The sequence below is a fragment of the Myotis daubentonii genome, chromosome 5, assembly GCF_963259705.1.
Source record: "Myotis daubentonii chromosome 5, mMyoDau2.1, whole genome shotgun sequence".
NCBI lineage: Eukaryota > Metazoa > Chordata > Mammalia > Chiroptera > Vespertilionidae > Myotis > Myotis daubentonii.
The window spans coordinates 81,544,036-81,559,170 of record NC_081844.1 but is presented as its reverse complement, the minus strand read 5'-3'; the positions used below and the strand labels follow the sequence as shown (position 1 = coordinate 81,559,170).

The following is a 15,135-nucleotide window of genomic DNA, read 5'->3' as shown; positions in this document are numbered from 1 at the left end:
AAAAGAATATATGCACCCCTAATATTCATTGCAGCGTTATTTACAATAGCCAAGATCTGGAAACAGCCCAAGTGTCCATCAGTAGATGAGTGGATAAAAAAGCTGTGGTACATTTATACAATGGCATACTACATGGCCGTAAAAAAGGGAAACTTTACCCTTTGCAACATCATGAATGGACCTGGAGATTATTATGCTGAGTGAAATAAGCCAGTCAGAGAAAGACAAATATCATATGATCTCATTTACATGTTGAATCTAATGTACAAAATAAATGGACAAACAAAATACACACAGAGACATGGAATAGACTGACAGCTGTCAGAGGGGAGGAGAGCTGGAGGGCTGGATGAAAAAGGTGAAGGGATTAAGCAAAAAATACTAACAATAAACATATACATAACACATAGACACAGATGTGGTGATAATCAGAAGGAAAGGAGGGTGGTGGTAGGTGCAGGTGGGCAAAGGGGGCGGGAGGAATGGGGCAGAAAGAGACTTGACTTTGGATGGTGAGCACATGGTGCAGTGTGCACATGATGTGTTACTGAACTGTACACTTGAAGCCTGTATGGTTTTATTAACCAATGTCACCCTAAAAAAGAGAGATCATCTCTAAAATGCCCTCCTCAAATTTTAAAGACTCGATTGTCAGAAACCTGTTGGTGGTGGTGAGAACAGCAAATCACCAAAAATGTGGGTGCTTCCTCCCCTCAAACAACAAAATAAAGCCATTTTCAGATTACTTCCTCCTCAATTCAAGTTTAATCTCCAATATTTGAAGTTAAAGTCAAGTGACTACTAAAAAGTTATTATTTTAGAACAGAATTTCCCATTTCCAAAAGTTAATTCTGGTACAGGGGACCTGGAAAATGGGGACAAACACTCTTCTCTCCCCTCCAGAGAGGAACAATGAGAACTAGGAGCCAACTCCAAACTGTAGGTGGGGCCACTAAAGAGCTGCCCCTAGGAAAGCTGCACCCAGCAGAGCGGCCAGGGCTGCCTGAATGCAGGACCCTGGGCATGGAGCACACAAAAAACAGCCTGGAAAATCCTAACATCTGTTAGACAGATGTTGGCAGTAGTGTCACAATAAGGAAACATACACTTTAACCCCTAGAGTGCCGGGGAGCGCCATGGCGCTCCTGTCTTTCGCCAAAAGTGCCGGGAGCGCTAGCAAAGCTTTGACATGGCGTCCAGTTCTGAGTCTGCTTTTATTAGTGATGATGATATTGCTAAATATGTCAATGTGGTAAAGGTTTCCTTAAGTTTTTGAATATGTAACTTCATTTACTTGTGATTCATAATTTTTTTCCTAAACTGCTGTAAAATCACCAAAAATGCCTCGGCAATTTTAGCATAGTTCCTAGGATATTGGCTGGCACTCAAAGGGTTAATGTAATAACTGTCTATATGCTATAGTATATTAAATACCACCTTAAACTCCTGGTGAATTAACTAACTAATCTAGTTTAGATCATTGGCTTTGACTGGAGTCTGTTATCAAACAAGCCACTGACTGCAGAAGAGAATACCAGAGGGCTAGAAACCCCCCACCCACCCACTCCCATGAGCCTGAGCTCAGGGTCTGCATCAGGATGAAGAGAAAGGAGAGGGCTCCACTCAAATCCCTCTTCCTCAAAGTAACAGCTACCTTGAAGGGGAGAGTCCTTTGAGCATGAAATACATGGACCAAGGCAGGCCACATGCAGCTCCCAAAAGTGTTTGGTTTACCCTCCTCAAAGAATTACAACATTTTAAAATTTGTTACCAATCATTTAAAATTGAAACTTGACAGAAACATCTGAACTGCTGACTTCTCTTTAAAAATAACGAAAGGACCTCACAACATGCACATCCCCATTTTCATTAGGCTCTATCTACTAGACTCCTCATGTGATTTTTTTTCCCTCCGCTTTAAGATCATTTATATAAATATTCTTGGTAGGTGTGATCAGCGTATGTTACCATCTGTTTCAGCCGATATGTGAAAGCATTGTCGCTTTTCAAACATTTAAAAACCTAATGGAGAACTAAAGACATTAAAAACAAACACTGATAGGGCAAAATGGCAAACTTAGGGAGAGAATGCCAACTCTTGAGAAACATGCTTTAAATTTATTTCATACAACTTGGTCATACATTAACTTTCTGGAGGTTATTAAATCCATTGTGTTTATTATCTATCTGTACAGCTAGCAATCACTAGTAGATTTCATCACTGGATTAAAGCTGAGGAACTGTCCATCACATAATGTGGATTCACAAACTGAGCCCATCACACTAATATTTAGATGAAGCAACTCTCACTGGGAAACTAGCCACATGATTGAGAATGACAGCAAATGCCCTAAACTAACCTCCATACCAGTTAGGATCTCAAATTAGTAACCGGGTTTACTTATTTCGATCACCTGCCTTGAGTGTCAGGAATTATTTATATGAAAGAGTACTGGACAGAGTATATTTTAAAGTTGGTTGCAGACGTAACACAGAAACTTCCTTCCTGTGATCTCTATTCCATTACTCCAGTTCCCTTGCTTATTCCCATTTATCCGTGGCCACTGCCATCTGGCAGGCCATTTAGAGAGGTAAATGTAAATCCTCAAAGTATGCCCAAGAGCATTCTCTATCTGGCAAATGGGAGAGGCAATCTCTTCCAATGAAACAGCATTTACACTGCTTATTTTGCCTGGGAGTGGCAAGGAGTACCAGGCCACACAAATAGGATCCGTTCCCCTCATGGGATACACCATTCTTCTATGTGCTTCAGAGTATTTCTCGCTTAACCTAATCCCATCACCAGTCTTCCAATATGCCATTATAAATCGAGAAAAGTTCTCAAGCTTTTACTTTGGTAGCTGGCTTAATTACATCATTAATATCTGTATCATAAAGCTACTTTAGGACACTACAGAGTAGGGTTCCAGCTCTTGAATCTTTCCTTCTCCTTCCCCAACACAGAAACACCCAAATACTGGGCATTAGGATGGAGGGCAGGTGGGTAGCTATTATACTTTCAGGCTTGTGGGGTGACCATCATGATTACAGGACTGCCAGATGTTGCAGGTAGCCCTTCGTTCAAGAAGGATGTAGACTGAATAGTGTGGTCACTGCATACCCACTATTTGCGAACAGTGGAGGACATTATGCATTTTTATTTATTTAAGATGTTTTATTTTATTTTAAGATGTTTTAATTGTTTTTTTTAGAGAGAGGGGAAGGGGGAGAGGAAGGGGGAGAGGGAGAGGGAGAAACATTGATATGAGAGCATAACATCGATTGGCTGCCTCCTGCACACCTCCTACAGCGGATCAAACCCGCAACCCAGGCATGTGCACTGACCGGAAATTGAGCCTGAGACCTCTCAGTGCACAGGACCATGCCCAACCGAGTCAAACTGGCCAGGGTACTATGCATTTTTAATGAAGGGCAAGAGGATAGAACGTGTGATGCCCTGAGGAAATGTCACTTGAAGTTAAATAAATTTCTCCAAGATTTGTAGACTCTGAATCAGTGTTTTGTCTCTAAGACTTCTATCTAAAAACCTAAAAACAAAACCAACAAAATAAGCCTCATCTCCACTCTAACCAAAATTCCATCTGCTGGTACCTTACAGCATCGCTGGTCGTACTTTACCTGAGGGCAGAGGGCTTCCAGCTGGCTCGCGGACATTCGAACAAGCTTCACACCTTCGTCATTGTTTGAAATAGAGCAGGCCAAGTTGGCGACCTAGAAGAGGGAACACATAAAAAGATCTTGGAAGATTTTTCTCTTGGACTGCAAAGAAAAACTAACATACACTTACCCCCATCCCTGACCTTTACAGCTTATAAGGACACGTTTGGTTTTTTCTAGCTCTGTGCTGAGGAAATTATAGATTCGTAACACAGGTCACACTGTAAGCTGGTGGCCGAACCTTGAAACATCCCACGACCTGTAACTCACAGGCTTTACGTGGGCTCTAACCTGCCTAAACAGTAACTTCAGACAGAGGTTCTCCTAGTGAGGGCAATAACATGAGAAAAGCTGTGGCATCAAGGGCATCAGGAAAGAATTATTGATATACTCAAATAAAATGTACTTTGCAGCTGTTCTTGAAGTAAGGAAATAGAAATTCTAAGTTATTATTCTCATTTGACATGTGAATGGATGCTTTTCATTTGAACACAAGGTTATTTTTCAAATAAAAAAATAGCATTAAGAAAACATCAAGGCCATCCTCATCAGAAAAGGAAGCAGAAACAGGGATGATGTTCTATCATTAAGAACAAAACTGTCCTCCAGCTGGGTTCTCAAAAGCACTGACAGCTGGACTCTTTCCTGAACAATGCTATTTCACTCGAACTAAAATCTTTACCTTCCCCTCCAACTCTCAGTGACAGTGCTCATGCCAATCTTTCCAAGCTGTGTCATACTTCATCTGCCGTAGCTCTGGCTATGCTGAGAATGTTGCTCTGTAGTGACTGCTAGGGCTGTGATCAACTATCCATGTTCCTAAATGAATAGGCTTGCCAATTCCATTAGTAACACGGAGACCAACTGAACACATGGTGGTGAGACACATCTTTCCCCCAGTTGCAAAGTGAATTATAAATGGCAGTTGAATATCAAAGGTACTTTCCAAGAATTTAAATGCCAGAGTAAACAAGGGCAGTGACAATAACCTTTGATTTTTTTTTCACTCCTCCACCCAATTTAAGCACACAAAGGCACAAGAAAAATTATATACTATTATGGCTGTTGTTTGCTGTGTTACAGTTGGGGATTATCATTTTTCTGTAAGACTGCTTGCTAACTATCAGAATCCTGCAATGCTAATCACAAGAAGAAACAAAAGAACGAACATGCATTTAAAAATAAAAGGTAAGGAAACAGAAAATTAAATCAGGTCTTTAATGTTTAGTGGCCTTCAAAATCACATGAAGAAGTAACAGATATTCTCCCTGAAGACTACAATCCTACTTTCTGGTGTTGCCGGGACCTGAGCCAAGAGACACTTTGCTCTTTATGATGACAATTTATAGAGCTGATCGAAGATTCCTATTTGTTTTGAAATTACTACGAAATATGACTAAGCTAAATTTTGTAAACTTTTAAAAAACACTATCCCTCAATTATACATTTTATGATGCTATAATGAAGGAGAAAGCTTAAATTAGATGAGTTCATGAATCTACAACTTCTACTGTCATAAGAAGGAATTTTGAAAAACAAATGTAAAATGTGAGGGTGGCACTAAACTAGCAGTTTGGAACTAACAGAGACCCCTGTGAGGTGAGTGTACTAATGCCCAGCACCCCGTCCACGCCCACCATTGCAGAGACCAGCCAAATGTTAGCTGCAGAAGGCCTGTCACTGTGTTTCTGCCTTCCATGCTCTAGTCTCTACTCACACACACTCCTTTCAATTTATGTTCTCCCAATTGTATGAATCTGGAAAAACATATTTAAATTAAGAAGCAAACAGATTATATAAAGTGTTTTCTATTATAGGTCAGACACATGAGTGTGTGTGGTTGAGGGTGAAATGGCTGACTTCTGTAAAGCATCTTTCCTGATATAAATCCTAACAAAACAAAGGTTATGGAAGACTTGTTCTTTATTTTAAAACACCGTTTAAAAACATTTCTAACGTACTGCTGAAGCAGTCATGTTCAACAGGAGCACGCTGCCTGTTCAGGAAGCCACCCTGCCTAACCTGGGAGGAGGCAGCGGGCTCCTGTCACTGACAGTCTTCTCCAGATGGAGCTCAATTCACCCCCCAGGGACAGGCTACTCACTTCTAACAATGACAAATGTGCAAATGCAGTATCTCAACCATAGCTCTCTGGGAGGCTAACCTCATATAGTAGTGCCAGGCTACACTGAAAACGGGGTGAGGGGAGGGGCTTCCTAAATGCCTCCTTCTGGGGCTCTAGGAATCTGGGATGGCAGCTAATACTGAGACTGTGAATTAAAAACATTCAGAGCAGCTAACTCCCAGAGAACCTGGCAGAGCTGAGACTTAGTAATGAGCACTATCTCTACATTTGTTCTGGGAATAAATTATTATATCTTTGCTATCACAGTAACTTGAGGTATTAACAACTGAAATGTCTTTGGTCCTGCTAATCCAAGAGGTAGGCTGAGACTGACACTATGACTACTAGCTTTTAAATCAAGAAGGGCTCCCCTCCACCCTCAACTGATTTTAGAGAGAAAGGAAGGGAGAGAGAGAAAGGGAGGGGGAGGAGAGAGCAACATTGATTTGTTGTTCCACTTATTTATGCATTCATTGGTTGTTTCTTGTACGTGCCCTGTCCGGGGATTGAACCCCAACCTTGACATAAACAGGATGATGCTCTAATCAATTGAGCTACCTGGCCAGGGCATGAAGGCCTCTTTTGCACTGCCTAACCCATGTAAGTCTGGATCTTGTTAAAGAGCAGAATATTTCAGAAAACTTGAAACTCACTGATAAAAAAAACAGCCCTGGGTTTTTGCTGGTTTCAGGAGTTAGTCCAGTAACAATCTGTGCTGTGAAGGAGACGGTCACAGCCGGGCTGTGTCAGATCAACAAATATGACAATTTGTACATGACAGAAAAACAACTTCTCAGACATTTAGAAAAGCTCTACCTTTACTCCACACCTGATTTTCTTTCCTTAAATAAAATTTATGAAACCAAGTTTGTAGTAATAAAATGTCCCATTATGACTATTTCCCTCTACTGTACTGATGACTTTAAATAAAGTGCAGATTGTTCAAGTCACATACAGTTCTTCCCACTGCTCTCAGTAACTGCACATGGCTTTACATTCGGATGAAATGTGACACTGCCCTTACTCTGGAACCTGTGCAGGGAGGTTTTTTCTGTTCTTGGTGATAAATTAATGCCATTTCACCCTAACATCTCATCCATTCTGTGGCATAAAAACAAGTAGAAAACTGTGGAAAAGGAAGCTTTAACGTCTAAGTGGTAACATCACGACCTAGGTAAGAGGCTATAAGCTCACAACCTGCATCATTTGCCATTGGCTGCAGGTCAAGCTACCACCTGAGTTTTTGTCTTTAAAATGATTGAGTCTGAACTCTCAAAAAATCCAAAATAATAGTAACTCAACTTTTCCAAACTTGTCGTATATCTGAGAAGTCCCAACTGCATGTCATATAAATTTCAAAACCACTCAAGAAACTTCTAATAATTACTCCCCAACCCACAGGGAAAATGATGATGGAACAGAGGTCAAACCTGTATATTCCCGATTTCCAGAGAAGGGTGCTGGCTACCTTATTAGGAGGAACAAGGTATGTTACCAAAAAATGAAGTATGCATGGGTGATAGAAAAGTTCCACACTGGATTGTGGTGAAGTTTGCATCGTACTGTAAATTTAGTAAAAAAAAATCACTGAATTGTATACTTAAAATGGGTAATATTTATGTTACATAAATTGTATCTCAATAATGCTGTTTTTTGTTTTTATTTTTTAATGCAGGTAAGTGATTAAAGGAAACTGTCAGAGGCTAGAAATGAGAAAGCAGAAATTCAGGCAGGCAAGCAAGCACTGAAAACAGTGTTCACTTGGAGTAGGGGTGGGTGGGAATGGGGTACAAACTATTCTGTGACCAGAACTTGTTTTTTGTTTGTTATTTTTATTGATTCCAGAGAGGAAGAGAAAGAAACATCAATGATGAGAGAGAATCATTAATCGGCTGCCTCCTGCACGCCCCCCACAGGGGTTAAAGAATAGAAATTACATTATTTACTTGGCCCAAAAAACTTTCAGGCTTAGGAGGTCATGTGTTAGTAGTATCCCTAAACAACTGGCAGAAGCAAATATAAATGGAAATTTTCTCGGATGAAAGGTGATCTAAATCCCAGGCCTCAAAGAATTCCCATATACAAAATGCCAGAATGTGAAGTCACAATAAAAATGCAGAAAGTACATAAGGAAATAAGCCATCTGGGGTAGAGTAAGCAAAAGAACTGAGTAATCAAATCCACAATAACTGCAGATACTCAAATGATCACACATGGAATATGAAAAATATTTCTTATGTTAATAGACCTTAAAAAAAAAAAAAAAAGTAACCAAAGTAGAGACAAGGAAAAAACACACTGAAAATGACGAGGCAGATTTGAGCCCTCGCCTGTGTAGCTCATCTCATGCACAGTAGGGTTTCGGGTTGGATTCCCAGGCAGGGCAAAAATCTAGGTTATGAGTTTGAGCCCCAGGCAGGGTGTAAACGGGAAGCATTTGATGTTTCTCTTAATGTTTTTCTCTCCCACTCTCTTCTCCCTTCCTCTCTCTAGAATCAATGCAAAACATATCCTCATGTGAGGATTTTTTTTTTTAATTACTAATGAGGATTAAAAAAAAACAACAAAACTAGGCAGATTTGAGAAAGATCAAAATTCAATTTTGCATGAAAAGTTATAACATCTGGCACTTCCAGAAATTTAAAATAATCTTGACTAAACACTGCTGAAGGAAGAATTACTAACTTGTAAAGTCAAACTTAAGAATTAAAAAAACAACAACAAAAATAGAAATTTCTATAATATAGAAGTCATAAAAGAAATTATAAGACATGCAAGATAAACTGAGAAGGACTACTATTCAACCATGAGGAATTTCAGAAGGAAAGACAGAAAAAAAAAGGAACAGAGGCAATACTTAAATTTTTCAAAGTGAATGAAATTTAAATTTTAGATTTGGGAAGACAAATTCTAAGCAGGATAAATAAAAGAAATCTACCCCTGGTTGGTTTGGCTTGGTGGTTAGGAGGGTCTAAGTTGGATTCCCAGTCAAGGGCATGTACCATGCCCCAGGGCGTGTGCAGGAGGCAACCTATTGATCTCTCTCTCTCTCTCTCTCTCTCTCCTTCCCCCCCCCCCCCCGCTCCCTTCTTTCCACTATCTCTAAAAATCAATGGAAAAAATATCCCTGGGTGAGGATTAACCACCGCGCCGCCCCCCCCCCCCCCCAAAAAAAGGTCCACACCCTGACACACTGTAATGAAGCTTTAGAACAACAATGACAAGATTTTTTAAAAAATTATTTTTATTGATTTCAGAGAGGAAAGGAGAAGGAGGGAGAGAGAGAGAAACATCAATGATGAGAGAGAATCACTGATCAGCTGCCTCCTGCACGCCCTCCACTGGGGATCGAGCCTGCACCTGTGCATGCACCCTTGACTGGAATGGAACCTGGCACCCTTTAGTTCACATTATCCACTGAGCCAAACTGGCTAGGGCAAGACAAGATTTTTATCAGCCAGAAAGTAAATACAAATTATGACTGATGACTTTTCAACAGCAACCATGGAAGCCAGAGATAAAGAATATCTTCAGCCCGGGCCAGTTTGGCTCAGTGGATAGAGCATCGGCCTGCAGACTGAAGGGTTCCAGGCTCAATCCCCAGTAGGGGGCGTGCAGGAGGCAGCCAATCCATGACTCTTAATTATCATCATTGATGTTTCTCTCTCTCTCCCCCTTCCTCTCTGAAATCAATAAAAATATATTTTAAAAAAAGAATTAGAGCACAATAAAGACATTAAGTTAAGACAAAAACAACTTGAGTATTTACTCCAGACATATCTTCCTCCCTCCCACTAAAGGAATTTCTAATGACTATGCTTCAGAAAGAAGGGAAATCATCTCAGAAGGGAGGTTTAATATGCAAGAAGAAATGGGAAGCAATAAAAATATGGTGTAAGATAAAATTTATGCAAACTTGAAAAAAACAAATAAAGCAATACCAATAGTATCTAATTCAAGGGGCTATAATTTAAGAGAATCAAAATACTGGACAATATTTAAGTTGGAGAATGGAGTTAAAACATCCTAAGACAGTGGTCACCAACCTTTCGGACCTCATGGACCACAGACCACCGGTTGGCGACCACTGTTCTAACAGACTTACATTGTTTCAGGAGAAAAAGATACTGATTAAGTTTATCCTCTGAGTTAAACATGCTTGCTAAAATAGCCAGTTACCACTAATGAAACAGAGGGTATATGATTTCCAAACAAGAAGGGGGGAAAAAAGAAAAAAGGAAATGGGAAGGCTCAATCAATCCAAAAACAGGAGGAGAAAGAAGGATAGAAACAGAGGAATAAGAAGGAGAGAACAGCCCTGGCTGGTTTGGCTCAGTGGATGGAGCGTCGGGCTGCGGACTGAGAGGTCCTGGGTTCGATTTTGGTGGAGGGCACAGGCCCAGATTGTGGACTCGATCCCCAGTGGGGGGCGTGCAGGAAGCAGCCGATCAATGATTATCTCTCATCATTGGTGTTTCTCTCTCTCTCTCTCCCCCTCTCCCTTCCTCTGAAATAAATTTTTTAAAAAATTATAAAAAACAAAAACAAAAAGGAGAGAACAAAATGCAATGGTAAAATGAATCCACGTATCATAATAATGAATGTATATGTACTAAACTCTCTAATAGAAAAGAAAAATCCTGCTAAGCTGAATACCAACTAAGCATATGCTCTTTACAAGGTAGATTTAAAACATAACAAAACAAAGGTTGAAGTTTATTTTTAAAACGGAGAAAGCACACAGACTCACAGCCCTCTGTCCTCCCAATATTGTCACTGGGAGGCTGAAGGCCATATGCTGGTTAGCCCCTCACCAGATCACAGCTGCCTGGATCTCAACTCAGTAGCAATGGAATGTTATGATCTTGCCTTTTTAGAAGAAACTTATAAGAAAATCATGTGGAATCTGTCACTATATGTTAAAATGTTGAGGACCCCCCCACACACACACACCTACTTAATCATTAACTGTCCCTTATAGAAAAACCCTACGTAAGGATTCTTTTTTTAAAAATGTTTTTTATTAATTTTTTTTTTTTTAAGAGAGAGAGGAAGGGAGAGGAATAGAGGGATAGAAACACTGATGAGAGATAAGTGTCATCGATCGGCTGCCTCTTACATGCCCCCTGCTGGGGATCAAGCCCACAACCCAGGTATGTACCCTGACTGGGAACCAGTGACCTCTTGGTTCCTAGGTCGACACTCAATTGCAGAGCCAAGCCAACCAGGCTGTAAGGATTCTTTTTACATTTTATTTTTAGGATAGGCTTATTTTCCCTTGGGGGAAAAGGGGGGGCATCCTTCCTCCATTTTAAAGACAAGGACTACACAATTAACTGTTTCATCCTTTTCTCCCTGCTACCAGGAAGTACAGTGTCAAATCCGAACTCAAGATTGGCAATTATAGATCATAATTGTCTATTACTCTTTTTCTAGGGTCTGGCTTTCTGCATATAACTTATTTTATATGGTTTTATTCTAAATAAGCTATGTCAAATCTAATTTTAGGAAGAGGTAAGATATAACTGCAAGTATCTCTAGCAACAGGATTAGGAGTAGTGGATTTACTAAAACATCATAAACTATTTTAAACAACTTGGATATTTGTATTTTTAAAAGGGTTTCATTTGTAAATCACCACCCAGATGATACTGTAGTTAGTTCCATTTATGTGGCAACATATATACCACTTTAAAAGTTCCCTATTTATATCTAACTACCTGAATTATCTATTAGTAAAGGTAGAATGGGTGCCTGTCTAAATATTAGTCCATCTGTTCGACTGATGAGGAAATAGGAGGCTTACACTCTTTCCTCAATCAGGGCCAAGGCTGGGCAGAGTGCTTCCTTAACCATCCTTATCAGTAGTCCAGGAGAAAAGAATCCGGATGCTCCTGAGAACAATGTTCACCCACTGCCTTCACTTGACTGTCCCAAAGTTTGACTGGGTGGTTAAGTTCAGCCAAAAATGTTTGTTAGGGGATAAGGTGCTAAAATAGTACATGCAAGACACTTTTGTCACACACAGCCTCATTAGTCTGAACTTAGACCTTTGAAAATGTGAGAAGACCACACTCAATATGCTGAGAAAATTCTTCTGGCATCTAAGGCTAGCATTGCCCCCAAGAACACCTCACTGCTTTCATGCAAATGTCCTATAGTCCTAAAAAGTTGAAGCTTCATTTAATTTGCTATTTGGAAGAATTTCATCCTATAGTATTATATAGAGGCAATGAGAAAATACCCAAGATATCACAGGTAGATCGTATAAGGTCAGTGTTTAATTCAAATGCTCCTACCAGTCTTCTTCAAGGCCACTTTACTACACAGTATCAGCATACCATAGAATAAAAGTTAAAATGCAGATCATTCAATTTGCAGTTCAAACACATTTCAAGCCAATAAAGCCATACCCTAGAAGTCCTGGATAATGGGAAATACTTGGAAGGTGGAAGGGAAGCCCCACAAGTAATGATAATCCAGCTCAACAGCAACCAATTACATTTACATTTTGGTTCTTAACTCAAGACAAAGAACAAGATATCATCTTACTGTAGCAAGTTCATTATAATAAGGGGCCCATTTTAATACAATGCCTGGGGCTAAAGGAAAAGAGATACTAAATGATATATAGTTTTTACAGGCAAGATTTCATGAACAGCATTTTTTTTCTATTTCACTCTGAATTTGTGAAACTGAAAAGGAGCTCAGAAGAGAGCAAAATTAAAGGGGAAAACAAATTGATCTTCAGCTACTAAGCTGCTTACAAAGGTGGTGGGCAAAGAATGAAGCAAGTAAAAAGAATATATGGGTGTTGCATTATTGGCAAAAAGGTATTATTTCTGACAGAAAATAGATTTTCACCTTAATACACTTTAAATTGAAGAACAACTTAAAGAAATCATTAACTTAATGTGAGGAAGAGTCAAATATAAAAGGTAGTTATCACTTCCTGAAGTATAGCCATGCCCTTTTATAAACAAACTAGAGGCCCGGTGCACGAAATTTATGCAAGGGGCTCGGCTCTCGCAGCCTCGGCTGGCCCTTGCTCTGGCTTTGTCCGGAAGATCGTTCCGCTGTTCAGTCTAATTAGTATTAGCTCTTTATTATATAGGATGAAAACAAAGCCCTCAGTGCTAGAAACAGAAGAAAATGGTGAAGAGAAGTGTTACCCAGCTCACCAACACTGACGCTCAGCTCCTACTCCCCTACTTCCTGGCCTTGGACAGCACAACCTCTACACACCCTTCACATAAGAAAGCAGGCTTCAATGCCTTCAATATGTAGGAAGGTACTGGATTTCACTGACAACGGTGCTGCACGTGAGTTAGTCAGAGGTCCTAGCCAGACTTTGTGAAAATAAGTTCAGAGCAACCTCACAGCAAACACTGTTACTTGCTTTTTCAAGTAAAATCATAAAAGTTGTTTAATAAGGATCCAATAGGTACCCAGCAGCACACAGCCTTCCGAACAACTGTGTGCACATAGAGGGACTGGAGAAATTTCTCTCTTCATACATAAAACCTCAAGACTCAGTATGTGGCTTTATTCTTGAAACTAAGCCTGTATTTCCATAATGTGATATACAAAGAAGACACCACTAAAGGTTTCCCTTTCTAAGTGGGTGTTATCCCTAATACTACTCAAAAACTATTAATACATTTGAAGCAACTTTACATGGCACCCCAAATTAAAGCATAACCTTTTTATACTATTTTATCTGGTGAGAGGGGAAAGTATTTCTATTAAAGCAATAAAGACTTCCACAAACCAAATTAGCAAGCGCCAACACATCTGCTCCAATTTTATTTTGGTCACGTATTAAAATGCTGCTTAAATAACAGCTATTGCTCAGCTTCCTTTCAAATGCTGATAAAATGGATAATTTTTTTCACATATAATCTCAGCACCATTTATGCTACATTATAAAGAACATATACACTATATACATTTATTCTGATTGTCACTCTCTCTTTAGAATAAGGTAATCTTATGCTTATTACATTTGAGAACCAGTAGATTCATTCCTCTAATTGCTACTGAGCACCTACTATGTTCCAGGCACTGTTCTAGGCCCATGTTCTAAAAAAGCTTACATTCTATTAGAGCATGGTGTCAGGACAGAGAAGAAAAAAATGAAACAAACCCAATAATTTCAGATAGTGAAAAGCGTTATGAGGGATATATATCAGGTGACAGGATGAAAAAAATGGCAAAGGATGGTATGGAGGGAATGAGGGATACACAAAAACCTCTCTGCAGAAGTAACATTTGGGCAGAGACCTGTATGATGAGAAGTGGACAGATCATTCCAGGCAGAGGGCCCAGGGAGTGAAGAAGATACGAGGTGGTGACATGTCTGGGTATGGTATGCTTGAAGAGAAAGAAGTACTAGTAGTCTAGCATGGGGGGACTAAAAGGTAAGAAAGACATAGGACAATAGGCAGTTGGAAAGGCAGTCAGGGTACCTTATGGACCATAGTTAAGAATATGGATTTTAGGATTTTATCCCAATTTTGTCTAAAAGCCATGAAAGGCGATGGTGGGGAGGGTAATATTGATGGGTCCTGAAACAAAGGAATGACATAAAGGTATCAGACTATGCCAGAGAGAGAGAGAGACAGAGAGAGACAGAGAGAGGCAGAGAGAGGCAGAGAGAGACAGAGAGAGAGAGAGAGAGAGAGAGAGAGAGAGAGAGAGAGAGAGAGAGAGAGAGAGAGACTGACTGACTAGAGATGGGCAAAAGTGAAAACAAAAGAATCAATTAGGAGGCTGTTGCAGAAGTCCAGTGAGAGATGATGGCTTGGACTAGGGAGGTAACCATGGAAATAAAGGATATGGAGACTTGTGAATTAATATGGACCATGAAAAATAAATAGGGGGAAAGAAGAATCAAGGATAACACCTAGACTTTTGGCTTGAACAACTAGGTGGGACAAAGGCAAATAAAAGTAAAGGAATATTTCTCAGACTGCTATATGAAATAGTAAAAGACTAAAACAACCTAGATAACCTAGATGCCTCATGACAGGGGACTGGTTACATAAATGGACTAACAAATGTAAGCAATCCATATAAATGCTATAAATGAGTACTTCAGAACACAATGAAATGGGTATGATAAACAAGGCAAAAACACATTACATGATAAAACATTGATACCACTGGCCTAAAAAAAACCCCCACAAATCAGTATATCAATTTTGTAAAGACTTTTCTAAAAAACCAATCCACATATAGATAAAATAAGCATGAATCTACTCCAAAATGTTATTCCTTCTTATTTTCCAAATTTTCTAAAATGAACTTGTATTTCTTTTATAGTTTTTTTT

General features: G+C 39.6%; 1 protein-coding gene across 2 annotated transcripts in view; it reads right to left on the bottom strand.

Moving 5' to 3' along the window:
- Window positions 1–15,135, bottom strand: part of CTNNA1 (catenin alpha 1) — a 194,337-nt gene that overhangs the window by 20,756 nt on the left and 158,446 nt on the right. For both annotated transcript variants that reach the window (XM_059698505.1, XM_059698504.1), the window contains exon 10: window positions 3,640–3,732. In XM_059698505.1, the coding sequence (XP_059554488.1) occupies window positions 3,640–3,732 (93 nt within the window). The remainder of the gene's footprint in view (window positions 1–3,639; window positions 3,733–15,135) is intronic.